The following is a 26561-nucleotide window of genomic DNA, read 5'->3' on the forward strand; positions in this document are numbered from 1 at the left end:
CCATATTCAATTCTTTAACATTTTTTTCTCAAATAATTCGAATCACACATAATCCTTGATAGATTTGAACATTTTATTCTATATATCCAAATATTTCGGCTCCAATTTCAAAAGCTGCGCAACAGAATCTTGATATGATTTTTTTCTAAATTTCGAATTGTATTTTTTTTTCTTTTTTGTAAAAAGCCGGATTAAAATTATTACCGGTAAATATGGAGCAAATGGATGGCTAATGCTAAATTTTAACCTAATCCATGGTAAATTTGGTTCATATTCCAATTCTCTGTTTTTTTGTTTGAATAAATATCTATCGTAATCTGAATATCTGCTTTTAAAAATGTCATGTTTATAAGAATAAGTACTAGTACATCTCAGACAGTACAATGGACTTCAACGTTGTAATTAATAATTGGCATATTTGGTACATAATCTAGGCATCTAAATGTAAATTTTCAACCCTTAATTGAACGAAGTCAACAATTTATTTTTGTATACAAATGTATCATATTAATTTACAAATTTATAAAATTGGACATTGAAAATACAGAAATAACTCTATATGTAGTACACCTGTAAAGAAACAGTTAAAAAATCAAAATGACATGTATAATAGGTAAATAAAAAATTTACAGGAAGTTTACAATTTTGGTACTTCCAGTGCATATGCCCCGTGAAAATCTTGCGACAAGTTACCACGTTGCTACAACATTTTTTATCGTAGATTTTATTAAATACGTAGTAATAAATATTGGTTTTTCCTAAATCATATTTGGCGTATGCGACACGTCCAGTGACCTATTATTTTTGTCCTACAAATTTGTTTCGCTATATATATTATCTGATAAAAACTATTGATTAAAATAAAATTACAAACATGGTTACAATTTTTTTTCATAAACTTGACAAATTCGTAACAGCTGGACAGGCAAAAAGTGTCAAATATTTGATCATGAATAAAAAATATGTCGGTGGACCCAAGAACTATTAGATGTGAACAAGCAAAATTTAAAAAAAAGTTAACTTTTGGGTTAGCATTTTCAAGATATAATTCTCTAAGAAAAACTACTTGATCAAATCTACTTAGTTAAGATACATTATATATAAATTTATCCTCAAAATATTTAGCACACGTTTCCATTATTACTCATTGCTTTATACTCTTCCCATTTAACTTGCTCCCAATATTATTTTCAACCATCTATTTTATGTATTTCTGCAGACTAATCATCAAATTTTCGTTTTCATCATAATCATCTTCATCTTTTGCGTATTTGTTTCTGACATATATTCTTTGTACCTTTATTATTTTCAAGTTTTGTCTTAAGGTACATGTTAAATGATACGTTAATTATTATGATATTGCTGCTGTATAGAATCTCATAACATTGCGAAAAAATTATTATATTTACAGGAACAAATATAGAAATATTTCCGAAACAATTCTCGTATTTATAAAACATATTAAAATATATTTGAATAAATGTAATCCCTTAATTTGATATCTTCTTTAAATAAAATAAATTTACATTCTTCTTCTGTAAATATTGAGGTAGCCAGATAATGATAAAAATTCATTGTTGTTCAGATGATGAATGTCTTTCGTCGTATTATAATAAATTAATTTTATCTTTAACATTCACAAACAAAGTGATGTCTTTTTGTATTTAGTTGCAAAAAAAGTTGTGATATTGATATCTAGTGAGAGATTTATTATGATGTTAGACAATATTGGAATATTATACTAGAAACAAGTTGTGGAAGTTCAGGAATAGGGAAATAATTATCAACGATGGAAACTAAAAAAATTAAAGGTGAGTCGAATTTAGATTATGAAATTTCAATTCATGTTAATTAGTATTGTGAGAAAAGACTATTTTACAACAAAGGAACTACATATAATATATTAGCAGATATTTAGGGTGTTACTGAATTCATGTGGTAATCAGGAGGTAATTGCTCGTTTGAAGTTAAGACGGTTCCCTTTCTGAAATAACACTCTTAGAAGGTGGTGATTCATATTGAATTTTTAATTTTTTTCCTAAAATTTAAGTAGTCCTAGAAACTTGAAATTCTGTAATTTTCAGACACTCGCAAAGGACTAATCACTTGTATTTTTTCAATATTATTCTCCAAAATGAAGTTTCATGGAATAAAATTATAAATTAAAGTCCTTGTTTTATTCAAAAATATTTTTTATTCATAATTTTTTCCCAGAACCAATAGCCACAGAGAAAAAAAGTGAACAACATACTATAAAGCAAGAGCTAATTTCACCCCGTATAGTTAGTTCTTTGCGAATGCATAAAAATTACAGCATTTCAAGTTTCTAGCATTACTGAAATTTTAGAAATAAAATATAATAACTCAATTTCAAACACCATCTTTTAAAGGTGATATCTCGGAAAGGGATGGGCTGAGGAACTTTGGTACAGGAGTAAACCATCTTAATTTCATACGAGCAGTTACCTCCAGAATTTTGTCGCATGAATTTAGAAGAATGTTCTGAGTACGTTAACTAATTGGAAAAATATGATATAATGAGATTTAATGTTTTAAGAAAGAATCAAAGAAAATCGATTGGAAGAAGTTTTATTGAATGCTCATCAAAATTTTCTGAATTAACGCCCCTGAATTTTTGTTGCGTCATTTCTTACCAATTTGGACGATAATTAAGAACTTACCTATTAAACTGGTTGAGTCTCAAATTCTTCTTAGTGATTTTTGTACTATATTCATAACTTATAAATGTTTATTTCTAATTTCCAACCTTGTCTTGTTTAAAATTATATTGTTTTCGAATATATTGTTTTATTAAGATAGATAGCTTGACCTCATATACTCAAAAATTTGACCGTGGCACAATGATACAATTAAACAGTTTAGAATATTAAAGAATATACATAGTGAATTCGTTTCTACATGCTGCAATGTGAATTATTCTTCATCAACATTTCACTAATACCGTTTGGAGAATAGTTTCCATTTGTTCGAATACGACCGAAGTTAAAGGAGCAATCATTAAGTAGAAGTATAGAAATACAGTAGCACCTGCAAAGTTAACTGGAATAGACGGTACTGTAAAATAATTGATCCGAAGTAAATTTCATTTTCTTTCATTTTATTTACAAAAAAGATACCTCCGTTTTAGAAACTTTAAATTTACTTCCGAATGTACCGGAAATGGCCATTATGTCAGGAAGGCTAACAGATATCGAACCATGGATAACTTTGTTCAATAGATCTCATCAAGATCTATCTGTGTGTGAAAAGTCGTGATGATTGACGTATGCGCAGAAGAGTTTCTATGGAAAAAGTATGCAAATGCATTATTTTCACGAAAAGTCAATAGATAAAATGAAAATTTAGTAATTTTTGTGAGGTTAGGATAGGTTAGATTGGGTTAGGTTAGGGTAGGATAGGTTAGGATAGGTTAGGTTAGCTTAGTTTGTGCTAGAAACTCAAATAAAGGTAGACAAAAATAATTTTCTTCATCAAATATTTTAATCGGACTTAAATCTATAACTTTTTCATTTGAAATTTTTTTTTATTTCTTCTATTAATGAAACGAATGGGTCTATTTTTGCAACAAACAATACAGCTTAATCGTAAACTTTTATGTGACTACATATAAAAAATTTTACCGGACAATTGGGAGAAGAGGTATCATATTAAAGGAAGCAAAATTCTAAATTTTATTACTAGACATAATATGTCCAATTATTATTCCCTGGGAAGTCATAATGTCAGTGATAAAGATGACTTAACAAGAGATATCAACTTTTTTATTTAGGTGTGTTAATCTCCATTTAGATTAATAATTATATGGCGCTCGTAGCCGAAATACAAAAATTTTTATTTCAAGATTTTATGTAATAATTGGATGAATAAATTTAAATTTGGTTGTATGTATTAATTTTACGGAAAGGTCCATTCCTAATAACCAGTATAATATTTATTATGGGTACTTTTTGAGGCATAGAATTATTGATCAATACCTTTGGGTTTGCTTATTTATATTTGTAAAGTTATAGTTTTTGGGGGTTTATATATCAAAATCTAAGTGAAAATTTAGATAACAAGCTAATTATTTTTACTTCACAATCCTGTACTTAAACCTTAGTCCTATGCTATCATGCATTTTTAAGTAAGCTAGTTTTTCGGGGTTATTATATTGAAGTCTAGTGAAAATTCTGATAAAAAAGTATTAACATTTGTTTTCCCTATTTTACAATTCTGAGCACAAACTTTTGTCATATGTTTGTCGCTATAAACCACACAAATTTTGAACCATGTAATATGAACTGATCAGATATTTTCTGTTTTGCAACCTATTGCAGAATGAAATACTTTATTAAGCGTGTACAATTCTGCATCTCCATTCACTTCTAAAACCTCCTAATGGCATACTTTTCAAAACTTATAATCACAAAAAGTTGACAGCAAAGTAATTGCACCGATTGGATAAATACATCTTTAAATGTAATAATGTTCAGGATGATGAATGATTGACATCGAGCATGCTGACGATAGTTCAAAATCAAAACGACGCCACACTCTATAAATAGAACAATAATCATCCTAAACACAATAAGTCCATTCCATTTCCACAGAAAACCCAGAATTCAAACGTTCACGACCTTAACAATGTTATGTTTTTATGTTATTTGCCATTTTTAAAAAGTATTTGAATTATATATTTATATACTTCTGTTTACTACTTAGTTTTGTCTTTTATATGATCATTCAACTTTGAACATCGAATTGTGATTTTAAAGCATATTTATTTTCTCCTCATTCATTTTTTATTTTAATTTCATTAAGACAAGCAATTGTGACTATATTCTGTTTCAGGTACAAAACCGTTTTTCCAAAAGAGAGAAATCCTGTGGTATTTCGTATTCTCGGGTTTTGCAGTTAATTATATGATTCGTATTAATTTGAACTTAGCTGTAGTATCTATGGTGGCACCTAAATCCAAAAACAAAGCGTCGATAACAAGTGAATGTCTTTCAGGCAATATCCCGAACAATAATTCATATATAAATGGATATCAAGAGAATAGTACTTTTACAAATCGTCACGTTCCGTTAGTAAGTTTATAATTGAAAAAAACCATTATTTTGCTGTGTCTATTTAAGTAGCGTATGATTTTCTAGTTATCAATTTTTATTACTTCGCTGTTCCACCATTTTCATCACAAAATTAGCCACCTCCGATGGTGGTTTCCATTCTCGAATATTCATTCAAGTGACTGAATTTCGTTAAGAAATCTGCGAGAATGCTTGCCCCTTTTCCGAACGTGTATTTGACCATTCTTTATGTATTTCTATGAAAATATGACATGAATTGCTTGAAAAATTGTTGTTGGCTAAGTCTTAATTGCTTCTATAAGTCAGAAACATACTATTGCACTCGCTTAAGTTATAATATGATTCATGGGTTTGTATGTGAAATTTTATACTACTAAAAGCAATAAGTGCTGAGTTTGAAACAGTTTTATACTTGTTTTTAAGAAAGTTTCTGATATTATGCTATAACTTAAGCATTCATTCATATTTTGATAAATGCTGAAGTTGTTCCACAAATTCATTTGACTGAGATTAACTTAGTTTTATAGGAAACTTTGTTAGTATCGAAGATATATACACAGCTTTCTCGTAGTTGTAGTTATTCCTCCTAACTTCTAGTTTCCTGACAGTTTCAGTGCTTTAAACCAGTTGTAAGAATAATGAATAGTTGATAAATCCATACTTATGATGAATATTGTCTAAATATTAATATATCAATGATAGAATTACATTCTGCGCCAGAAAAGTACGATGAACCTCACTAATCTCAAAACAAATATGCACATAATCTATTGAAACAACCTAATTAATCACGAGGCGAAATAAAACGGATCGAGTTTGTCAATAGTACTAATTACAAGAAAAATAAATATTTTTCGATATTGTCTATAATATAATATACTGATATAACTTTCTATTTTTCTACGAACATAGTTATCCAATAACTTAATTATATATGAACACTGTATTTTCAGAATAAAACATTTCCAGAGCTAGAGATTACAAGTATACCAGATCAGTATTTTGATTGGAATGAAAAAGAATTGGGTGCCATATTGGGAAGTTTCTTTTGGTTACATTGGATAACTCAAATACCCGGAGGAATTTTAGCTGCAAAATATGGAACTAAACTTATATTTGGATTGTCAAATTTCATAGGAGTATTCGCAAACTTCGTAATTCCTTGGTTCGCTCATAAAGGAGCTTTGTATCTGATATTCATCAGAAGTATCCAAGGATTATGTGCCGTAAGTATAGATATCCCTAGAATACTCTAAGCAGATAGTTATGGACGAGAATTTCTTCGCGATTTCAAATACTTAAATTGGCCAGTTTGGTCTGATAACCTTTGCTTCCCAGATATCTTTAGATAAAGATCCAAAGAAATGAGATCTGGAAATACAATCGACTCATTTGGCCCTAACTAACTCAATTGCCTGCAATCTCTACCTAAAAGATAATTTTTTCTGTCCGCTAAGTATATCAAAAGCTAAAGACCCTGAATGAATAAATTTTGTCTTGTATGAGACATAAATTATTGGACAAGTAAAGCTAACCATCAAGCACTATTGGGTATTCAAGAAGAAATAGGATGATAGTTTTGAAGTAAAATTAGGAACACTAGCAGGGAATTTGAAAATTGTGAAATTTTACATATACATGACTTTATGACAGTTCGGTGTTATTTTTAGTTACACTTTTATAGCCTCTTAATTCATTTCAAGAAAAACTCCTATATAGATAGAAAATCTGAGGGCTAGCAAACCGAAATTTCTTAGAGCGACACTCTATTGGTAAATCGTTTTGTGAGAATCAGACCTAATCTTTACAGTTACTTTTGTCCTAAATATCCCAACTAACTTATTGTAAGCTTTAAAAGTAGAATGAGACATCATGAAGTTACAATCCTCTTTTCAAAATGCAAATACCAACCTCAGCGATTAACATTACACTTACTATAAAAGAGCATCACGAGGTGTCTCGGATGGCTCTAGAGCAGGGGTGCTCAAACTTGAACTGCTGGCGATCTACCTCAATATTTTTACACTACTTACGATCGACTCTGAGAGGCTGCAAGTATGTGTGATGCAGGGTTGTCGTACATACACGATACACCCTACCTACCTAGGTAGGGTGTACCGTAGCATATATAGATATTAGCTTTCTGCATAATATAGGTACATTATTTTAGTCAAGGTTTGAGTTAGGTTTAGTTAGGTTCTTCTCTACAATATCAATGAAAAACTCATAGTTATTCAAAATTGCGAGTTTATTGGTTGTTACAAAACAAAAGAGTTACATATGGTGTTAAACCTAACTAAACAGTGGCTTTGGATGTTGAAGCGTGGCACTGCATGTCCTCAGCATACTTTTCATAAGATGGTACGTAACCACTGAGTGCTAATCGCTAACATGATGACATATGATCGTCAGTTAGTCGATTGCGATATTTTGACTTAATTATCTTCATTTCAGAAAATGCAGACTCGCACAAGTAAGTTGACCCAAACAATGCCGTCAGTTGAAGGGCGATTTGCCTTAGATTCGGATATTTATCTTCAGATATAAAACACCAGAAATTTGTATCAGATGCTGTAGCTTTGAGATGTATATCTGATATAATCTGCAACAACTCATTTTCAACAGAACATCAGTTCATATTAAACTGACTTGCTATTTCAGTAGCTAATTCCTCAATGTTTTTACATGAAAAAGGATAACTCATAAATGATGCTATATTTTCCAATTTACTGCAATCATAAAAACGCATTTCGAATTGTCCCAAAATATTTGATAATTCAGCCTCATACGTATCATAATTAAACTGAGGAATCCTTGCTTTCAAAGACGGAAAATGTTTCAGATCCTTTCTTTTCAATTGATCTATCATAAGTTGCAATTTACTTTTGAATGCGTTTACTGCGCTAATCATCTCAATAATAGTTTTTCCTTTACCTCAAAGCTCCAAGTTAACGATGTTTAAGTGCATTGTGATGTCAGTCAAAGTGTGAGTGTCATCACCTCTTTCGTCTAGAAAAGCTGTTATTTCGGGCAATAATTCTTGAAACCTTCGTAGGAACTTTCCGCGACTCAACCACCTGACGTCTGTGTGAAGAACTAAATCAGTGTGTTCAGCTGACTCCCTATCTTCCAACTGCAACTGATAGAGCCGCCGTTGCAAGCTACGTGCACGGATGGAATTCACAATTTTTGTTGCAATGCCCATAATTTCCTCCGTGTTTAAAACTTTGGAACACAAAACTTGTTGATGTATAATGCAATGGAATGAAAAAAATGAAGGGAATTCTTCATTAGCTCGACACAATGCCACAAAACCGTTTTTGTTTCCAGTCATTGCTGGTGCTGGTTTTCTTAATTCACTCTGTGGCGGAAAATCCTTTTGATAGTTTTTATGAACCGTTTTATGATGCCTCCCTAAGTTACCACGCTTAGGTATTGCAACTGACACACGACAAATAACACAAATGCACTTATCCTTCACCATACAAAAGAAAAATTCTTTCTCCCAATCCTTATTAAAATGATGATACGTTTTAGATTGCACTGCACTCATTTTCCACTATTTAATAATAAACTTTGTATTGACGTAGTATCGCTATCAAGCTACAATTCAGAATGACTCCAATTCATGCAGGCGCAACATTTATATCGGCGTGAAAAAAAGTCTCGAATGTTCCCGTCAAACGCGCCGCCCGAAACTAGACAGTACAGTCTAGTCTAGAAACAACGCGGCTTTTCTTTGACAAGTGCCGCGCGTTCCTTTGATAAAGCCACCTTTTGCCGCAAGCAGTGTTATTTTATTACGTAATACATTTTTGTAGTTTAGTTACCTACCTACTTATTAAAAATTTTTTTCTTCTCGAGATCTACTCAAAAAGCACTCGCGATCGACTGGTCGATCGCGATCGACCGTTTGATCACCCCTGCTCTAGAGTGACTTCATCCTCAATTAACGAGGAATATGTAAATGTTATGTGCTACCGGGAGGCAAAAATTTATATTTTAATGGACTAGTGATGGAGATCACCCCAATAACTCAACACATGGACAATCAAAGTTGGTTATAGATAATCAAATGTTGTTCACTAATGAGAAAGAAAATTTTCAATTACGAAGATTCATTATACCAATCAAAATATAATCATGGACGAAAATGTCGTTTTTAATGCATTTTTCTAGTAGATATAGTTATACTAGAGATTGATATAAAAATAAAGCTCCAAATACATTGTGGTAGATTTCGAAAATTATTGATGTTTGACTCCAATATTGCCCATATACTTTTGTGTTTCATATTGTATTAACTGAAAATATATGAAATATATGCATAGATGCTCTTGATGTTAGAATGAGTAGTTGAGAATCCGAACACAAACACCAGAAAAATTGCCAGACATTCAGGTATAAGACAATTCAGTTTTTCCAGGATCCTTACAAAGCTCAATCCTACGTATCATATTCAGATGCATCGGTATTTACACGGTGATGGCTTTTACCACAGAATAAGCTGTTGATCAAGTCGCAGAGAAATAATATTTTCCCAAATTTGTGTTATCCACGAAAGAATCTACTTTACACTATCATGATCTAGTGAATATTTATAATTTTCACTACTATGACCTTTAATTTTATTAGTATTCACTTCGAATTTTATATTCTTTCTCTTTAGACTGAGAACTAAAAAAACGAATTTATATATAAAATTTATATCAAGAGTGATCGTGATGGCCCGTAGAAACAAACCCAAACATTCTTTTCACATTTCGTAATATCTATAAATTTCAGTTTTTAGTAAATTTATTCATAGCTTCAATTTTTTCTGTTATTTAATGTCAAGAGTCTTTTATATAACTGTCTATCAAGTATCTTATTTTCATTATTCTCTGTATTATTATGTGTATGAATTCAATCAATTTTCCATATCCACCAGCGGCAAGAATGACAAAAGCTATACTCTTTTGGTTTTATTCCCTTTGGATATATGAATGGAAACAACCCAAGTATGGAATAAAATGAGAATAATTTACTCAAATGCTTGGATATATACCGAAAGCCTTAGAAAGTTTAATACCGAGTACATAATATTTATTGATACTAGATGAAATTCCATTTAAAATTACGTAATACTCGTTGAAAACGTAAGGTACAAAATGAAACGCTAGAAAGATTTTTCATTAAAGTTTTTATTAAAAATAAGGACAGAATGCCAGAAGGAATTCATTAGCTACAATACGAAGAATTATCGAAAACTACTCTCGTCTACTTCAATTTAGTTTTCACATGGATCCGTCTTGAATCACAATCGTACAGGTTGGGACGAACCTTCCAAGTCAGTTTAAAAACATTAAATTTTCCCATAAACCATGAGCTTGATTGTATTTAAGTACATAAGTAATGTTTTATAATAAGTTGTATTAGTCTTATTGGATGACACTTGATAAGAAATATTATCAATTATCGGGATTTTCTATAATGTACACAGTTAATATTCTTTATGACAGCATTTTGGTTGGACAGTTGAGAATGATTATGTGGTTAGCTGATTTGGCTAGCACATACTTTTACGTACTGGAATGTAGAGTAGAAATGAAAGTAGTTAGTACTTCATGGGAGTCTGTGAAAATTGACAAAACTAGAAATATATTTTAATTAATTTTATCAATTGATGATGGATATTAAGCATTCATGTTTTAGTTATTAATATTTCACTTTGAAAAACAATGACTATAATTCCCCATTGGACATTTAGTTAATCGTCTACTATGGTAAGATGTATTGTCCATCATAATTCAAACCTTTGCATTCATATCTTGATGGTAGTCACCAGCCTACCTTACTTCTATGAGTAACTAACCATCTCTGACAAAACCATCTTCATCTCTTATATGTAGAATAACAAAACGATCATCTTTACCGAAAGGATGTTTTTTAATCCAGTCCTTCTAAGCTGGCTACTCTGGGAGTTGTCCTTCCCTATAATGGGTTATGTTAATCCATGCCTCATCTGAATAATGAATTTTCGGGTTTTCATTTCTTCTAATTCGATTTAGATCCTTTATTTTGAAAAACTATTCCATTTTCTACGTACCAATTGAGATACTTTGTATATGATATTATTTCATGTGAATAGGAACACTCGCTTGTCCGATCGTGTTATAACAATTGGATGTATTCCAAATTTCTGTATTTAAATTCCGATGACAATGTAATATAGTCAATAATCGAAATTTTCGATTAATAATATTTTTAGGGCTTCTGTTGGCCTTCTATGCATCATATGGTTTCCAAATGGATCCCACCAAATGAGAGAAGTAAATTCATAACATCATATTTAGGTACGTAAGACTCAATTGAATTTTACCACTAATGTCTCTGTTAATTCATGAGTGTTTTGAGTAATTTTATAATTACAAATTACTGAAATGAAGAAATAGAAGAAAATTTGAAAGCATGGGCTTAAGAGTCCATTTTTTTTTATTGTCGACTGTCCATAGTCGAATGTTGGGATTGATCATTGTCGCTTGTAGATTTTTAGTGTCGATTTTTAATTATTATAGATTGAAGATTTTCGATTTTCTGATTTTCCATTGGCGATTGTCGAATGTCGATTATGGTTTTTCAATAGTGTGAGAGGTAGATAATAAATTAATGTCTTCTATAACTTGAAAATGGAAATAAAAAAGAAGTGACTGCGCTACAATAATAAACGTTTGGCATTTTACACGGTGAGAGCTGTACTGAAGTCAATTTAGAGTACATATACATATACAAATTAAAACACATGCCAGCGACGTTCAGGGTTAAACTGATTCCAGCCCTGTTAACCGATACATCAACTGCAGATGTCGAAAGCTTTCCACTTTTACGACCAGACGATCAAATGCGGCCATTTACATGACTATCATGTGCTTAGGATTGTTTTTGTCTTGTCTATCTTGAAAATAAATACAATTTAGTTTGTACATCTAATTAAACAATAACAAAAAGCTATTTTTTAATTAGTTTCCATGAACTATTTTTCTAAATAACTATAGAATAAAATTGGAGTTATTCGGTCTGAAAAGTTCATTTTTAATGTGATACAAGGTACATTCACAATGTAATGGTGGGTCCACACGATACAGACTTTTGTTCGTACAGATATCTGTACAGACTATGAAGTCGGTGTAAAAAACATTTGGATAGAAGTCTGTACATAATTTTCATTATACAATTTAAATTTCTTACCTACGATAAATACGCAGACTTCCATGCATACCCCGACTTTTGGATCGCACCGACAATTATCTGTACTGTCTAGTTTACACAGACAAAATTCTATAGAATTTTATGGAAGTTTGTATCGTGTGGACCCACCATAATATATGAAAAACGTGTACAGATTGAGAAATAATATTTATTGTAGAAAAATCCACAACTGTTGAACTAGTTTTCTACATATTGTAGGCACTTTTCTTGGCGTGTCAAAAGTTTTTATATGTCTTCTTCATAGAAGTTTACTGCCTGTCTTTTCAACCTTGAGGTGACATGTTCTTTCAGCTCTTCATCTTTCCAAATATTTCCACCAAAGAAATATTTGAAGTGTAGGAGGTACTGAATACCGCTAGGAACGAGGTCTGGTCTGATCAAATATATCTCATTCAAATACCTCTAAGAGTTTATTTGTCACTTTGTCATTTTGTGAACGAAACAACACCTTTTGACAGTAATCCTCGGCGCATATTCTTTATTGTGAGGCGCAATTTCTTTATGGTCTCGCAATAAAATACCTTTTCTGGGGTGTCGTAAGATACCCAAATTTCATCCCCCGTGAATATCATTGCAGCGTGTCAAAAACTGAAGTACACTGCCTTACCGTTGTTTTTTGTCTTGTTTGTTGTTGTTCAGTAAAAATTTTGGGTAACCAACATGAGCAAAGTGACATTTGCGGTTATTTTTTCACAAGAGCGGTTTTACTCAAGCTTCTTTTCAGTTGCGCTAACCAGATCACCAAATCACCAGATAATGTCCTTTATTGAAATATCTGAACCATTTTCTAATCATTGAATCACTCATAGCATTTTGTCCGTAAACCTGGTAGATTTGCCGATAAATTTGACTTGATTCAACTCTCTTCATCACAGATCTGATTCTACAATTTTCAATTAATCCATAAAAGAGCACTACAAAAAACGCAGCAGCAGTGATTCGAAAAGAACGTACATTTCTCCTGCTTCAGTCACAGTAACTGCTGAGTATGCTCGGAACTGCGATCACAGCGCTGCTTCTGATAGAAATAGAAATGGAGCTTACATTGTGGATATACCTCATATATATTATTTTGTAGTAACGATATAGGCCGTATAATTATCGATTTACGCAGTTGACCTGATTTATTTGGAAAAACTAACGAAAATAGGAACGTGATGAATTTACACTATTTCATCAACACAGTATTTAATCAATTACACTGTACATTGAAATGAGAGACTTGTCAGATCATTTTGATTTGTAATACTGCTTCTGATCCTCTCATATCCAGAGAATTTGAAAAAAATATACGCGAAGATAAATATGCTAACACAATTTAATCATTTATAGGCAGTTCAATAGGAGCAGCTCTAACTTATCTTCTATGTGGTTTTATCATAGAAAGGTGGGGCTGGGAACAAGTATTTTATTCTTGTGGTGTATTAGGAACTATTTGGTTTATAGCTTGGTGGTTCTCAGTTTATGACAGCCCCGCCCAACATCCGAGTATATCACAAGAAGAAAAAGACTATATATCAAGTAGTTTAGGCAAAACAGTTTCTAAAGTAAATGTGAGTATATTTTTGTTAATATATAAGTATAATATCCAGTTACTTTCATTGTTGGTACAATGTGGTTAATTATATAACTGAATTGACTCATTTTCAACAAACACTAAACATATAATAAGATGTTGATACTTCCTTCATGAGTTGACTATAAAAAAATGACTCACATTTCATTATGCATATTTGTACCAATCAAGGTATGGATTGCGACTATTTCGAACATTTTTGGATAAGTTAGTCGATAAAATTTAGAAATTCTCAAATAAGGTGTCAATGTGAAAACGTACTAAACTCTAATTCGGAATTATACTGCTCCTATAAACGACATTCGTAATTTGACAATCATCAGTGTTGATTTTGTATGCTTATTAAGAAGAATACTTTGTATCATCCATTCCAATGGTAAAAAAGTAGCATACTGTTTTTTTTTTCTAGCCGAAATTAGCTGTTATCAGTATAATATAGAGTAATTCTTGACTTTCCCAATCCCACTTTTAAAAACTGGCTTATTATGGCTTTTATTTTTGAATTAAGAGCAAATAATAACAGCTGAATGCAGTAGAGCGGAATTTATGGTAAATAACAAAAAATAACTATGTTAGTATGATGCCGTGAACAATAATTCACCGATAGTATCTCGAGAAAGACCACCATTGGAGTGAGAGTTGGACTTGAAATAAGCTGATCGACCGACGTGGAAGAACTAGATGATACACGAGAAAATACAATTTCAATACATCGGAGAGCTTACCCAGGAAACTAGGTGAACTAGACAGTATGAAGAAGATACAAGATAAGGAGAGAAAAGGGACATCTTTAGAAAAAATCAAGAAAAAAACATAAAGAAGCTAGATCTAATATGAGTAGTTGAAAAATTAGAAAAATGTTTAGTTCATAATGACAAATATCAATAATACTTAAGGACCCGTTCCAAATGAAAATAGAAATGGAAGCTTGAAGTGACAGCTTGTTTGATTTCGTCAGGAAAATGAAGAGTAATTAAATTCGTATGGAATTCATGTGCAAGTGTTGGAAAAATGAGAAATATACATAAATTCGTATATAAGCAATAATTGAAGAATTGAATTACCATTACAATTGATACAAAAAATAGAATATAATAATATCAAAATATTGACACGAAGAGAAGGCCTGGACAGTTTCCAAATTTAAACGGGGGAATGTGTTCAGTTGAAACTGAACAATCAAGTTTTCAGAACTACAGTAACTATTATGTAGTAATGGTATGGTAAAATTTGACGTAAAAAAAGTAAACCAGTAAACGCAATAAATTAAAAGAAAATAGATGTCCACCGAAATTGTGGAAATCGAAAAATTTGAGTAACGAGCCATCATCAACTACCTGTATTTAAAAGGGTTGGTTGGTGATCAACGTCCTTCGTATGCGACCGTGAAAAATTGGACTGTAAACTTCAAAAGAGGTAAATTTTTTATTGAAGATGATGACCTATCGGGAAGGCCAGTCCCCGAAAATATCGATGCAGTTCATGACATGATTTTATCAGACCGTCGAATTGGGCTAAAACGGATACCTGAGGCACTGATTATTTCATACGTACGCGTTCATTATATAGTTCATGTCAACCTGGACATGAGAAAAATTATTGCAAAATGGACCCCCAAATGTTTGAATGTAGGCCAAAAGAGTGCAAGAGTAGAAGTATTGCGTTGGATCTGTGCTCGATTTGAAAACGATGTAAACTTAAATTGTTACTATGGATGAGACTTTGGTACATTTCTACGATCCAGAAATAAAGCAACAATCGATGGAATGGCGACACTCTGGTTTTCCAAGACCTAAGAAGTTTCGTGTGGCCAAAAATCCACTGAAAAACTTGCTTCAGTTTTTTGGGATTGTCATGGATTAATCATGATTGCTTTCTAGGATAAGGGTAGAACAATAACTGGAGATTACTATTCGACATTACTGACCAATGTATGCGCAAAAATTAAAGAGAAAAGACGCGGAAAGCTATCCAAAGGTGTTTTGTTTTTGCAGGACAACGCCCCTGCACACAAACCTCATGTTGCCATGCAAAAAAATTCGTGATTTAGGGTTTGAATAACTAGAACAAACCCCTAATTCATTAGATTTGGCTGCATTCGACTATCATCTCTTTCCTCAACTGAAAAAAAGTTCAAGAGACGTTGCAGGTTCGCTGTAATAAGTGTTTCCAATTAAGAGGAGAATATGTTGAGTAATAAAATATTTTGTTTGGTTCTATAGTAGGCTAAGAGTTTTTCAATATATCCTCTTATATTGAAATAATTAATTATTAAAGATTACTCAAGAAATTGGAAAATTGGAACAGAAGTCTATAGGCTTAAAATATTAGGTATATATGTGATGACAATTCGAATAAAAAATTAAGCTATCGTCTTTTCAGACCTAAAGTGCTAATTATATTTTGAGGACATACATATTTAAAAAATCGCTGTTCCGGAAAATTGTTGTATATATGGTAGTTTTGGGTTTACAGTCAGTATTTCTGACTATAAACAACAAACACCTCATATGAGGAGCGCGAAGGACTGGACAGAGAGGAATCATGATGACGCGAACCATTACCTGACGTAATTCCTCATGGGTATTTCCAGTGATTTCTAATTATACAAAAGTCAAGAGATATATAATGTTCGACATGATGGTAGGAGGAAGACTCCGCCGGACATACCCCATTTTGATGTGTAAAGTGGGTATTGATATCGTCATACATTTGAGGGGACTCACTCCTGAAACAATCTTCTAAAAAATGATCGAAGAAGTCGCAAAAACTATAGAATACGATGGACTATACTCCGAATATAAAGGCCTTTCTCTTTGTACGATTATTCAATTCACGAAGTGTATTGAATTGTCAGCCGAGTAATAATATTTGAACAAAAAAAAAACATTATAAAGCCGTGTGACCGAAAAACTACTAAATTTACTACATGTACAAGATAATGGCATGTTGTTTCACTGTGTTTTTATATTGTTGAGAATTAGAAAAAATTTATCTTACAAAGTGAAAAACCGCAATCATTCAATTTATAGATATCTTTGGCGTATGACTTATTCCCATTAAAATAATCCTGTTCGTTTCTAAAGATGGTTAGTCGTGTCATCCCCTTTTTTAAGGAAAATTCAAACCCACTTTTTATATTATTGAATTATCTGTAGATACCAACTCCTTGGAAAAGCATCTTGACCAATATTCCTTTGTGGGCTACAGTCGTGGCGCAAATAGGTGCCTGCTGGGGATTCTTTACCCTCATGGTAAATGGACCTACATATATAAAATTTATTCATGGTTGGGATGTGCGTTTGGTGAGTATTTCCATTTTTTGTTTAGTTTGACAGAAATACACATTTGATTATCGAAAATAGATACACCAAGAAAACTAAAAAAACACACTTTATTAGTGAAACAAACTAAAGACAATGGCTATACAAAATAATGCTTTTACGATGGAGTTCTTTTTAAAGTTTTAATTAAAGATTGCATCAACACAGATATTTTTACGAATAGCCAAATTCAATTTTCTAACCTACTTGTTGTTATATTAAAATATCTTTATAGTGCTTAGTTTCAGTAAAATTGATTTTGAGCTTAAACTTGTTATCAATTAGATGTAATTCATTAAATTATTTATTAACTCGATCAAGAATATACTACAATCTTTTAATGCTCCGATATCTTTTGCTTATAACTAGTTAAACTCTAGATGTGTGGGATACTTTTTTATAACTATAATTCAATATCAAAAGCTTCAGAACTTATTTTTCATTTTAAAGTTCGGCTTTTTAATGAAGCATGTTCTATTTATGTCTTGTAAGAATTCAATCGCATAGTGTTGTCGTCCCTTTGGTCGCTGTCGCCCTTAAAGGATCTCCAGAATTGGATAATCCTTCGGGCTTCTCTGGCTTTCAATCAAAGCTCTGCCAGTGGGTAAAATTTTTCCTTTCGGGTGTTAATAAGCGGTTGCCAAGGATGTATTCCTTAGTATCTAGATTACACAAAACTGCAACTTTGGATAGACAAATTATATCTTTATGTTGTTTTTATTGAATTAAATTTTTGATCAAATTCCATTCTTCATCAGAATAACGCCTCACACTTTAATATATAAATCAACAAATCATTTTTACATGTACAATGTTTTTCAACCACACATTGATACATACTTGATTAATAAAATTCAAATTTCAGTCTAAAAAAAAACTATTATACAGAATAACAGAATAGGTACATTTTTTTCTCTGGTCTGAGGTTTCATAGTCAGTTTGATTACATATAATGCTATAATGCCTATGAATAACTTTTTGTTGAAATGACTTTGGTTTTCGAAATATGCTATTATACACCACTTAGTACATAGATTGTGTGGGGTCAAGGACCGTTGCGCATATAGGCCTTCTTATAAGACCATCGTCCCCCACTTCAAACCAAAGGGCCTTTCAGAAACCAATCAGGCAATTTGGCTTGAACTTTTTGATGTTATTAAGCACACTGTCAGGTTTGCCTGTGGTTTGCAGATCATAGTCCATGATACTTATAGTACGGAGATAGCATGTTAAATTGCTGTATCTGGTTAAAAGGACAAACACAAGTCGAATTTATCGCCCTTTTCATGGAAGCCGTTGTTAGGTTCGAGAGGGCCCATCTATTTGTGTCTTAGCATGCCCCATCCATTTTCGCAGAGGCTGCTTTGTGAGAAAACTACTGGGAGATATAACAGTTCTTGCTGCATCAAAATGAGTTCTGAGTTCATTGGTGGTTCTACTAATCGCAATCTGGCGAACGAACCAGACTCATCGTTGTCCTTGTTTCCCAGGTGATCGGATACCTAAATCGCTTGACCTACTAGCCATCACTTCCAGTTATTGTGTCCATATTTTCGCATGATCAGTCGATGTAGCCAGCAATTCTATATATACAACATTATTAAGCGAGAACTAGCTCTCAATGATATTAATGAAAACGCATGAAGATCGAGAATATGATTACCTTCAAATTATGTTTCCACCGGTGCTTTTGATAAAGCATTCATGAAATATCTTGAATTCTCATTCTAATTTTGATGGATACGTTACAAATAAAATGAGCCAAAACTCAATCAGTAGTTCCTATTACAAGTAGGAGTACCTCATTATTTTGGATTAAAATTTTTCTACAATAAGGAGAAGCGTAATAAAATTGATTTGATGAGATTCATTCATCGAAGCATTTTCTTTTTTGAAATGCACGAACCAAACATCGTGTTAATCATCATTTCAGTCAAGTAAATTGTATTACACCTCCATATACGAGTGGATTCAATTACATGTGAAAGACCTATCTATTTATAAGTGAAGGAATATCTATTCCATATGAAACTTAACACGATGGTAATACAGCAGCATAATTTTTTGTAACCTCCTCATATTTCTTAAATTACTTTCTATTTGGAACGACACAGACCTCAAACAAGATATTTTCATTTCAAAAATTTATTCTTACATTGATTTCATTGAAAATTATAGTATAAATGAACAGAATAAAATATGTATTATTAATATAAATTGGCCGTCTTCAAAATAGAATTTCTTCACAAATCTGGGGAAACTGTAGTTGTTTTAAGACTACATTTTTTCCAAAAGGCAGAAACTAATAATATAAACACCATAACCAAATTTTTTCCAATCTTTAAAAAACCTCATTCTCAGAGCATCAATATTAACTTATTCAGCATTCTTGCGTTGCATATCTAAAGTATTCTATGTTAAATTTACTATTTTCACTAATTTCTTACAGACGGGACTACTTTGTGGAATGCCACATCTGTTCAGAGTCGTATTTGCCTACATATTTTCGTTGCTAGGTGACTACTTATTACGAACTGAGAAGATGAAGAGGTCACACGTTAGGAAGTTTGCTACATTATGGGGTAATTTTCATAATTCATAATATCGAATTGATCACCAGAGTGAATGAAAATCAAAAATGTGCTCAATATATCGTCCGTGATGCCCACGGTGTGGAGATGGTGTCTTAAATGACCGTGTCACTAGTTAGATTTGGGGCCTATGTATTTTTAGCAGTTGTTTGTTACGATACGCAAAAGATCCATCTTTGTATGCCTTTGCTTGTCTCATGCCAGGTGTCTCTATCCATTTCTGCAGGTAGACCGTTGAGAAACACTATAGCAACACTTTTAGCTACACCAAGGATGAGTTCTGGGCCCAACGGTGATTTAGCAGATCCCAGTCTGGCGAGGGGGTCCGCCTAGTAGTTTCCTTTGTTCACGGATTGACCGGCACCCAAACTAGCTGGATTTTGCAGCCATCACTCACTAGATTTTGTAGAACTTTATTGCACTCCAGCAGCAGTCTAGAGCACACTTTCTCGACCGTTATGTCTTGTATGGCAGCTCGGCTATCTGAGCAGATCGAGATTACTGTATTCCTATGGCGTCGATTGATTATCGCGCGGTTCCCCCCGGTAGCGTGTTCTCCAAGCCAAAGATTAGCTTGTTTTGGGGTGACCTACGCAGAAGCCTACTCCGGCTAAACCATTTTTTCTGGAGCCGTCTGTGTAACAGGTGGCAACTGTGCGACTTTAATATAAACGCTTATTAATATATCAAACATTCTTTTTTTCATTCATTATTTTCAGTATAAAATTCTCGTACCTAATTTTTTACTGATAATAAGTTGGAATTTTCGGAAATACCAAACTCTGGGGAGATTATAAGTGATAACTTTCGTTAATTTCTAGCAAATGGTATCCAAGCAGTATTCATGCTTGGCTTAGCTTATTCAGGTTGTGATAAAATGACTGCAGTAGCCATGTTGACACTTGCAGTAACTGTCAACGGCGCGGTGTCCACAGGAGCATTAGCTGGACTTGTAGATATCAGTCCTAATCACTCAGGTAATGTTAATATATTTCTTTATATCACATAACTTTTGTTGTGGATGAGAATTGTGTAAATAAATAATTCTCGATCTATATTTTTTCATGAGCATTCGTTGTGTAATTGAATGACGTTATATTCGATCATTTCTTATTTTTCTCTGATATAAAAATTCAAAAAATAGAATATATTTCTTCTTGAAACGAATCTTTACACAAATAATAATAAAATTTTTAGAACATATAATTTAATTTAATTTTATTTAATAACATAATAATCAAATTTTTAGAACATATGTTCTTCGTAGTTATAGTTTTATACTATATATGATAATTTTAAATTCCATAATTTGGTTTTTTTAACATCGTCTAAGATTGTTTTATCTTATTGCAAATCTTATATCTACACTGACTCAAGCTCTGTGAATTCATCGATAAATTCTTAAGAGCAATGGTAAATAGCAGCTAATAGACGTTTACCAATTTAAAATAAATATTAAACGTTATATGACAATGGGAACAAATCATTCTTCAAACATTTATCTTGATAATAAATAAAAAAAATGGTCAGAGCAATTACATATATAAGAATCTGAGTTTTTTAACTAATGAAATTAATAACTAAAAAGTTTAATAATTTTCTACGATGGATTGTAGCAAATATGCTTATGTGTTAATTTGTGCTGTTTGTTTCTCCATAATTTTATCAAATTTCTGACTAGCTGATTGGTTTGACAAGTTAAAACTCCAATAATTCAATTTTCAAAATACATCGTAACCATTTTAAAGGAAAATCAAATCAACAAAGAACTGATAATAAAGAAATTTATGATATATGTGAAATTACTCCCTTTTTAATAGTGTAACGTTTTTAGTATTTATTTACACTCTTATTATTCGTAAGGTGAATCAAACACTGTCTCTAGCGTTCTTAATTTATTTACACTTAACTTATAATAATTTACTTATATAAATCACCTAAACAATTTTTGCGATTACTTTCACTAATGGCGCTACATTATGTACTTAAATACCTATCCCAAAAATATTCTCTAGATTTAGAACAAAAGGAAACGAAACAAATAAATAAATAGACTTTCCTGGAAATTATTTGAAAGAAATACTGTAAATAAACCGCTATAATAAAAAGTTTTAGAAGGAAACGTCAAAGGCCAGTCCGCCATTTATAAAAAGCAGACGTCGCACGAATTCGCCGAATTTTAAAATTCCATTGTAGCCGGACAGGGCCGGCCTAAAGACCCATTTCGCGAACTTGTTCGTAACAATAGTAACAAACAATAACATAGAATGAACTTTCGCAACAGATTCAGTCCATTTACTTCTTTTTACATTGCTGATGCTGATTATATTTTTATCAATTTTTTTAGCAATATTGCTGGGAATATCGAATACTGCTGTTGCATTAGTGGGATTTTGTACACCAGCTGTTATTGGATACTTTACATTTCAAAACGTAAGTAGAACCGCGAAAAAATATTTCTTTCGCGGATGTTTTCAACAAAGGTCTATTTCACCTTAATGTCGCACGTATAATGTCCAGGGAATATACCCTCCAAATGAGCATTTTGCATCGTTTCCCTGACGGCTGATTTAGCTTTACAAGAGAAAAAATTGATGAAGAATAATATGCATTCACCCAGATCCCTGAAGTCGTTGAGAAAAATTGTTTAACGAGGTGAAAAGGGTGAGATTTTAATGAAAATAAATCTTTTTACCCTTCAATTTTACAGACAAAAACATTCTTAATGCATTTGACTCGGGATGTGAAAGTTTTCTACTTTAAATTATAAAAATATCAATCTCTCGTTAAATTGTACGAAATATAAGAAAGTAATCAATTTATCTTGTAAAATTCCATCTCCTCGAGCCCAAAAGTAGAAAAAAAGCTGCATGTACTTTGGAATTGGCTTTTAGGTTAGCTTAGTTATCTGGTCTCCTTAAAATAGATATTTTAAACAGTGAAAGTACTTCGTGTTCCAATCATCAATACTTTTTTCGATGCGCCCTGAAATTTTGACGGTAGTTTTGCAGATAATCTTGACGAATCTTTGTTTGCATTATGTACGCATAGTATATGAGGTCTGGTTATGAAGGAGGGTTTTATTATAAAAATTATTCTACATTCGAATGCTCCCCTTCAATATACTCCACTCCCCTCGCCACATACTATTCCATGCATTTTTACCGTTAATGGAAGCAGTGCTGGAAGTCTTCTTTGGTGAGAGCCTTTAGGAGCTATGCTGTTTTTGGCTTCACTGCTTCCATCGACTCAAGTCCCTTTTAAAGCAAACCTTTCAAGGAAATCTGACCAGACCCGTTGATGCAAGAGCTTTTGGTCAGGAGTTAGATTTTTTGGCACCAACTTCGCACAGACTTTTGTAATGTGTAATTCCTTGTGTATAATTTTTTTAACCATTTCTTTATCGACGTTTACGGCCTCGGCAATTATCAGGATGTTCATTCGATGATTTGCACGTACAATTTGGTTGATTTTGGTCTCAATTCCGGAGTTGAAACAGTCACCAGGCGACCTGGGTGCTAGTCATCTTCAGGGCTCTCTCGGCACTCACTAAAGCGCTTACACCACTCAAAAACACGCGCATGAAATAGGGAATTGTCTCCATAGGCCTCTTGCAATAATTTGTAGCATTGAGTCGGAATTTTTTCAGTTCAACGAGAAATTTGAGATTGATACGTTGCTCCTGGTTTTCGGCACGAGAAAAAAACACGTTCGTTTCAAACCGCTACTGCACAAATACTATAATAGTGACGAAAAAGTGTTTTGAGACGTACATAGACAAGATATCTAGATACTCATTGGACTACTCGTTTTTTACCCCACCCATCTAGGGTGCCTTCTAGGCGCGCAGTATCGTTATTTAAAACCATTGAAATAATAATTCTTACGGTTGTGGAATGGCATATTTCTGTAAATTTATAACAGTACATGACTTATCAATGTAGAAGCTACCAATAAAACAAACAACTCAAGTAAGGGTGCTGCGCAATGCCGTACATGTCGGAAATCAATTAATTTGTCGGGTTTTAAATTTGTTCATGAATAATATTGTAAATAATGGTTTTTATCTAATATTACACGACTTAATCTATATTTTTTGACGTGCAAAGTAGTAGTAGTTTTGTATATCTTGTGAGCAGATATTTTTTATGAAACACCTTTCTTCTCATTAAACAATTTTCCGCAATGATTACAAAGATTGGGGTGGGCGAATCAATTTTACCTCCTTGTTAAATAGAAACAGTCGTCAGAATCCAAGCAACGCTAACAACTCTATAATGTGAACTATAAGAACAACTAAAAATAGTTGACACATGGTAACTCGGGTACAGCCATCTAATAAATCGACAATTTGATAAATTAACGTTATCGAATTTTTTACGATTACTTTCAATACCAAGACCTCAACATTTTGTCAGTACTAAAATCTGCTTTTTGGGTCTTGGTATAAAAATAACCCTGTTACTGCAAGACGTACTATATGACAACAGCGAGATAGTTTTGCGCTTTAGCTTAGTAGGAACAGTAGGTATTTGTGTACTGGTAAATATCGCAGCTCTCTTGGGCATAAATCCTTCCAGAAATGTAATTGGGTTGAAATATTTGAAATGTGTACATTATTATTGGATCGTAACCTACTTTTAACCAATAACACCGTTCCCGAGAAAAAACTGCATTGTTGTTTCATCTTCCATTCCATGAATCTTAACTAAGCGGTTTCTTAAATTTTTCGTGATTTAGCTGGCAATAATTTTTTTCAAGCTACTTTTACTAATTACGTTTAAAGAGTCAAAGAAACATTGGAATCAGATTTTTCACTTTATAGAATTGAAAATACCTTCTAAAATCACTAAGTTCATCAAATTAGAAAATTAAATTGACAGGTATTTGATTACTTTAAAAATTTCCTTAGCAACGTATGTCTAATTGTCGCTTTAAGTACAACATAGCCTACTGATTCCAAAATTCAAATTTCACATCCATAATTTTCTTACTTGAATATTGTAATTATCTCTTACATTATCATATAATGTTATAATATGAATACATTTTCCAGCAAACTGCAGTACAATGGCAGAAAGTCTTTTGGGTTTGTGCAGGAATACTACTCGCCAGTTGTGCTTTCTACACAATATTTGGAAATTCGACAGTAGCTTCTTGGAATTCGCCAAAAGAAAATTCCGATGGACCAGAAACTGAGATGATGGTTACCAACGAAAAAAATAAGAAAACCAATGAAGAGGCAGAAGGAAACACGATAATGTACAGTAATGAGGAGGTGTATTGAAATTATGTAGCGCCATAACAAACAAATACTCTACCAATTCACCTCATATCTTTAGAATTTGAAATTACAATAATTGAATTTACACGATGACAATTGATGTTTGTGAATTTCTTTACCAGTAGCACGCAGCGTGAGAGTAATATATGATTCCATGAGTCTATTGTGGCAAATATTAATATCAAATAAATTAATTAACCCAAATTTAATTATTCTTCATAATCTATAAGCACTTGTTTGAATTTCAATACCCCAAAAAGTCTAATGGAGTGTGGTTCGGTAACAGATTTAGACATTCTGTGGAAATTCGTTGATCGATCTACCACGATTTTCTTCATTTTATTTTCAATACCTCACTACCAATATGTCATTTGTCATAAGAAATTATTGCCTGTTGTGAACTCACCAAATGTAAAGAATCTCACAACTGTTTACATTATTGTATTAAATTTTATCAATTTTAAATGTAACTGGATTCATAATGTACGAATGGATTGTTATCTAGAACTATATAATTTATAATAAAATCTCATGAAACTCACTGATTTTTCTTATTCCTAGATTTTTTCTCTCAACACATTCAATAACTCACATTTAATGTTTGAAAAATTGTTTCCTAAATGGAGATTTGGATATTGAAGAAAACTCATGCTAAACACGTTTTCTCTACATTAAAACCCCAGAGATTATTATAGTAATATGAAGTAATATATTTAATATTCAGCATTCAAAACACAAATAATGTAATAGGAAATGGAAATAAGTCCTAAGTTTTGATCTATCCTTAAACCCAGCTTTGCATCTCATTTAAACGAAAGAAAGACGTGATAGGCATACTATATGAAAACGAACATGAAAAATTATATACTTAATGTCTAGTTAAGGATGTTTTGTATGTAGGAGGTACAAGGGGATCAATAAACTCATCACTTTTCAAATTTCTAGCTTCCCAACTGTAAATCAGTATCTGCTATTTGATTATTGTCAAAATCTGAGAAAGTTTCATATACTTACTCATAATAAGCATCGTGCCATCAGTTTCAAGTTCTTCAAGAATTCTTGAGTGCGTATAAAATTATAATCTTTAGAACTGCAAATAGCAGTGGAAGGAAGACCTCCGTTCGAATTAGTTGTAAACGAGGCGAATTTACAAATATTTAAATCTTTTTCTCCACACATTTATGAATAAACAGAAAAACTAGGTACATAATTCAGTTTGTGGCTGGAAGAACTCCATACCAATGTTGGGATTGATAAAATAGTATGAGAATTTTGAGCTATCAATTTCAATGGTAGAAAAGTGTATAGATTAATTAAGTACAGTAATTGCCGAATATGTTTGACAATTACTTGGAGTCTCTAGATCCCGTTTAATTGAAAACATTACTATATATTATGGTATTGGGCGATACGAAGCAAACAGTTAATATTAAAGATAGAGAAAGTGGC

General features: G+C 32.2%; 1 protein-coding gene across 1 annotated transcript; it reads left to right on the forward strand.

Annotated features, from left to right (window-relative positions):
- The first annotated feature begins 1576 nt into the window (after positions 1 to 1576).
- On the forward strand, positions 1577 to 25653 carry LOC130441342 (putative inorganic phosphate cotransporter). Its single transcript, XM_056774968.1, has 10 exons — positions 1577 to 1811; positions 4852 to 5090; positions 6044 to 6316; positions 11341 to 11425; positions 13671 to 13891; positions 17073 to 17219; positions 19687 to 19819; positions 20650 to 20805; positions 22176 to 22261; positions 24885 to 25653. The coding sequence occupies exons 1-10, from the start codon at positions 1790 to 1792 to the stop codon at positions 25113 to 25115; spliced, it is 1593 nt and encodes a 530-aa protein (XP_056630946.1). The 5' UTR covers positions 1577 to 1789; the 3' UTR covers positions 25116 to 25653.
- Positions 25654 to 26561: the final 908 nt, after the last annotated feature.

Source organism: Diorhabda sublineata, chromosome 3 (genome assembly GCF_026230105.1).
Source record: "Diorhabda sublineata isolate icDioSubl1.1 chromosome 3, icDioSubl1.1, whole genome shotgun sequence".
NCBI classification, from domain to species: domain Eukaryota; kingdom Metazoa; phylum Arthropoda; class Insecta; order Coleoptera; family Chrysomelidae; genus Diorhabda; species Diorhabda sublineata.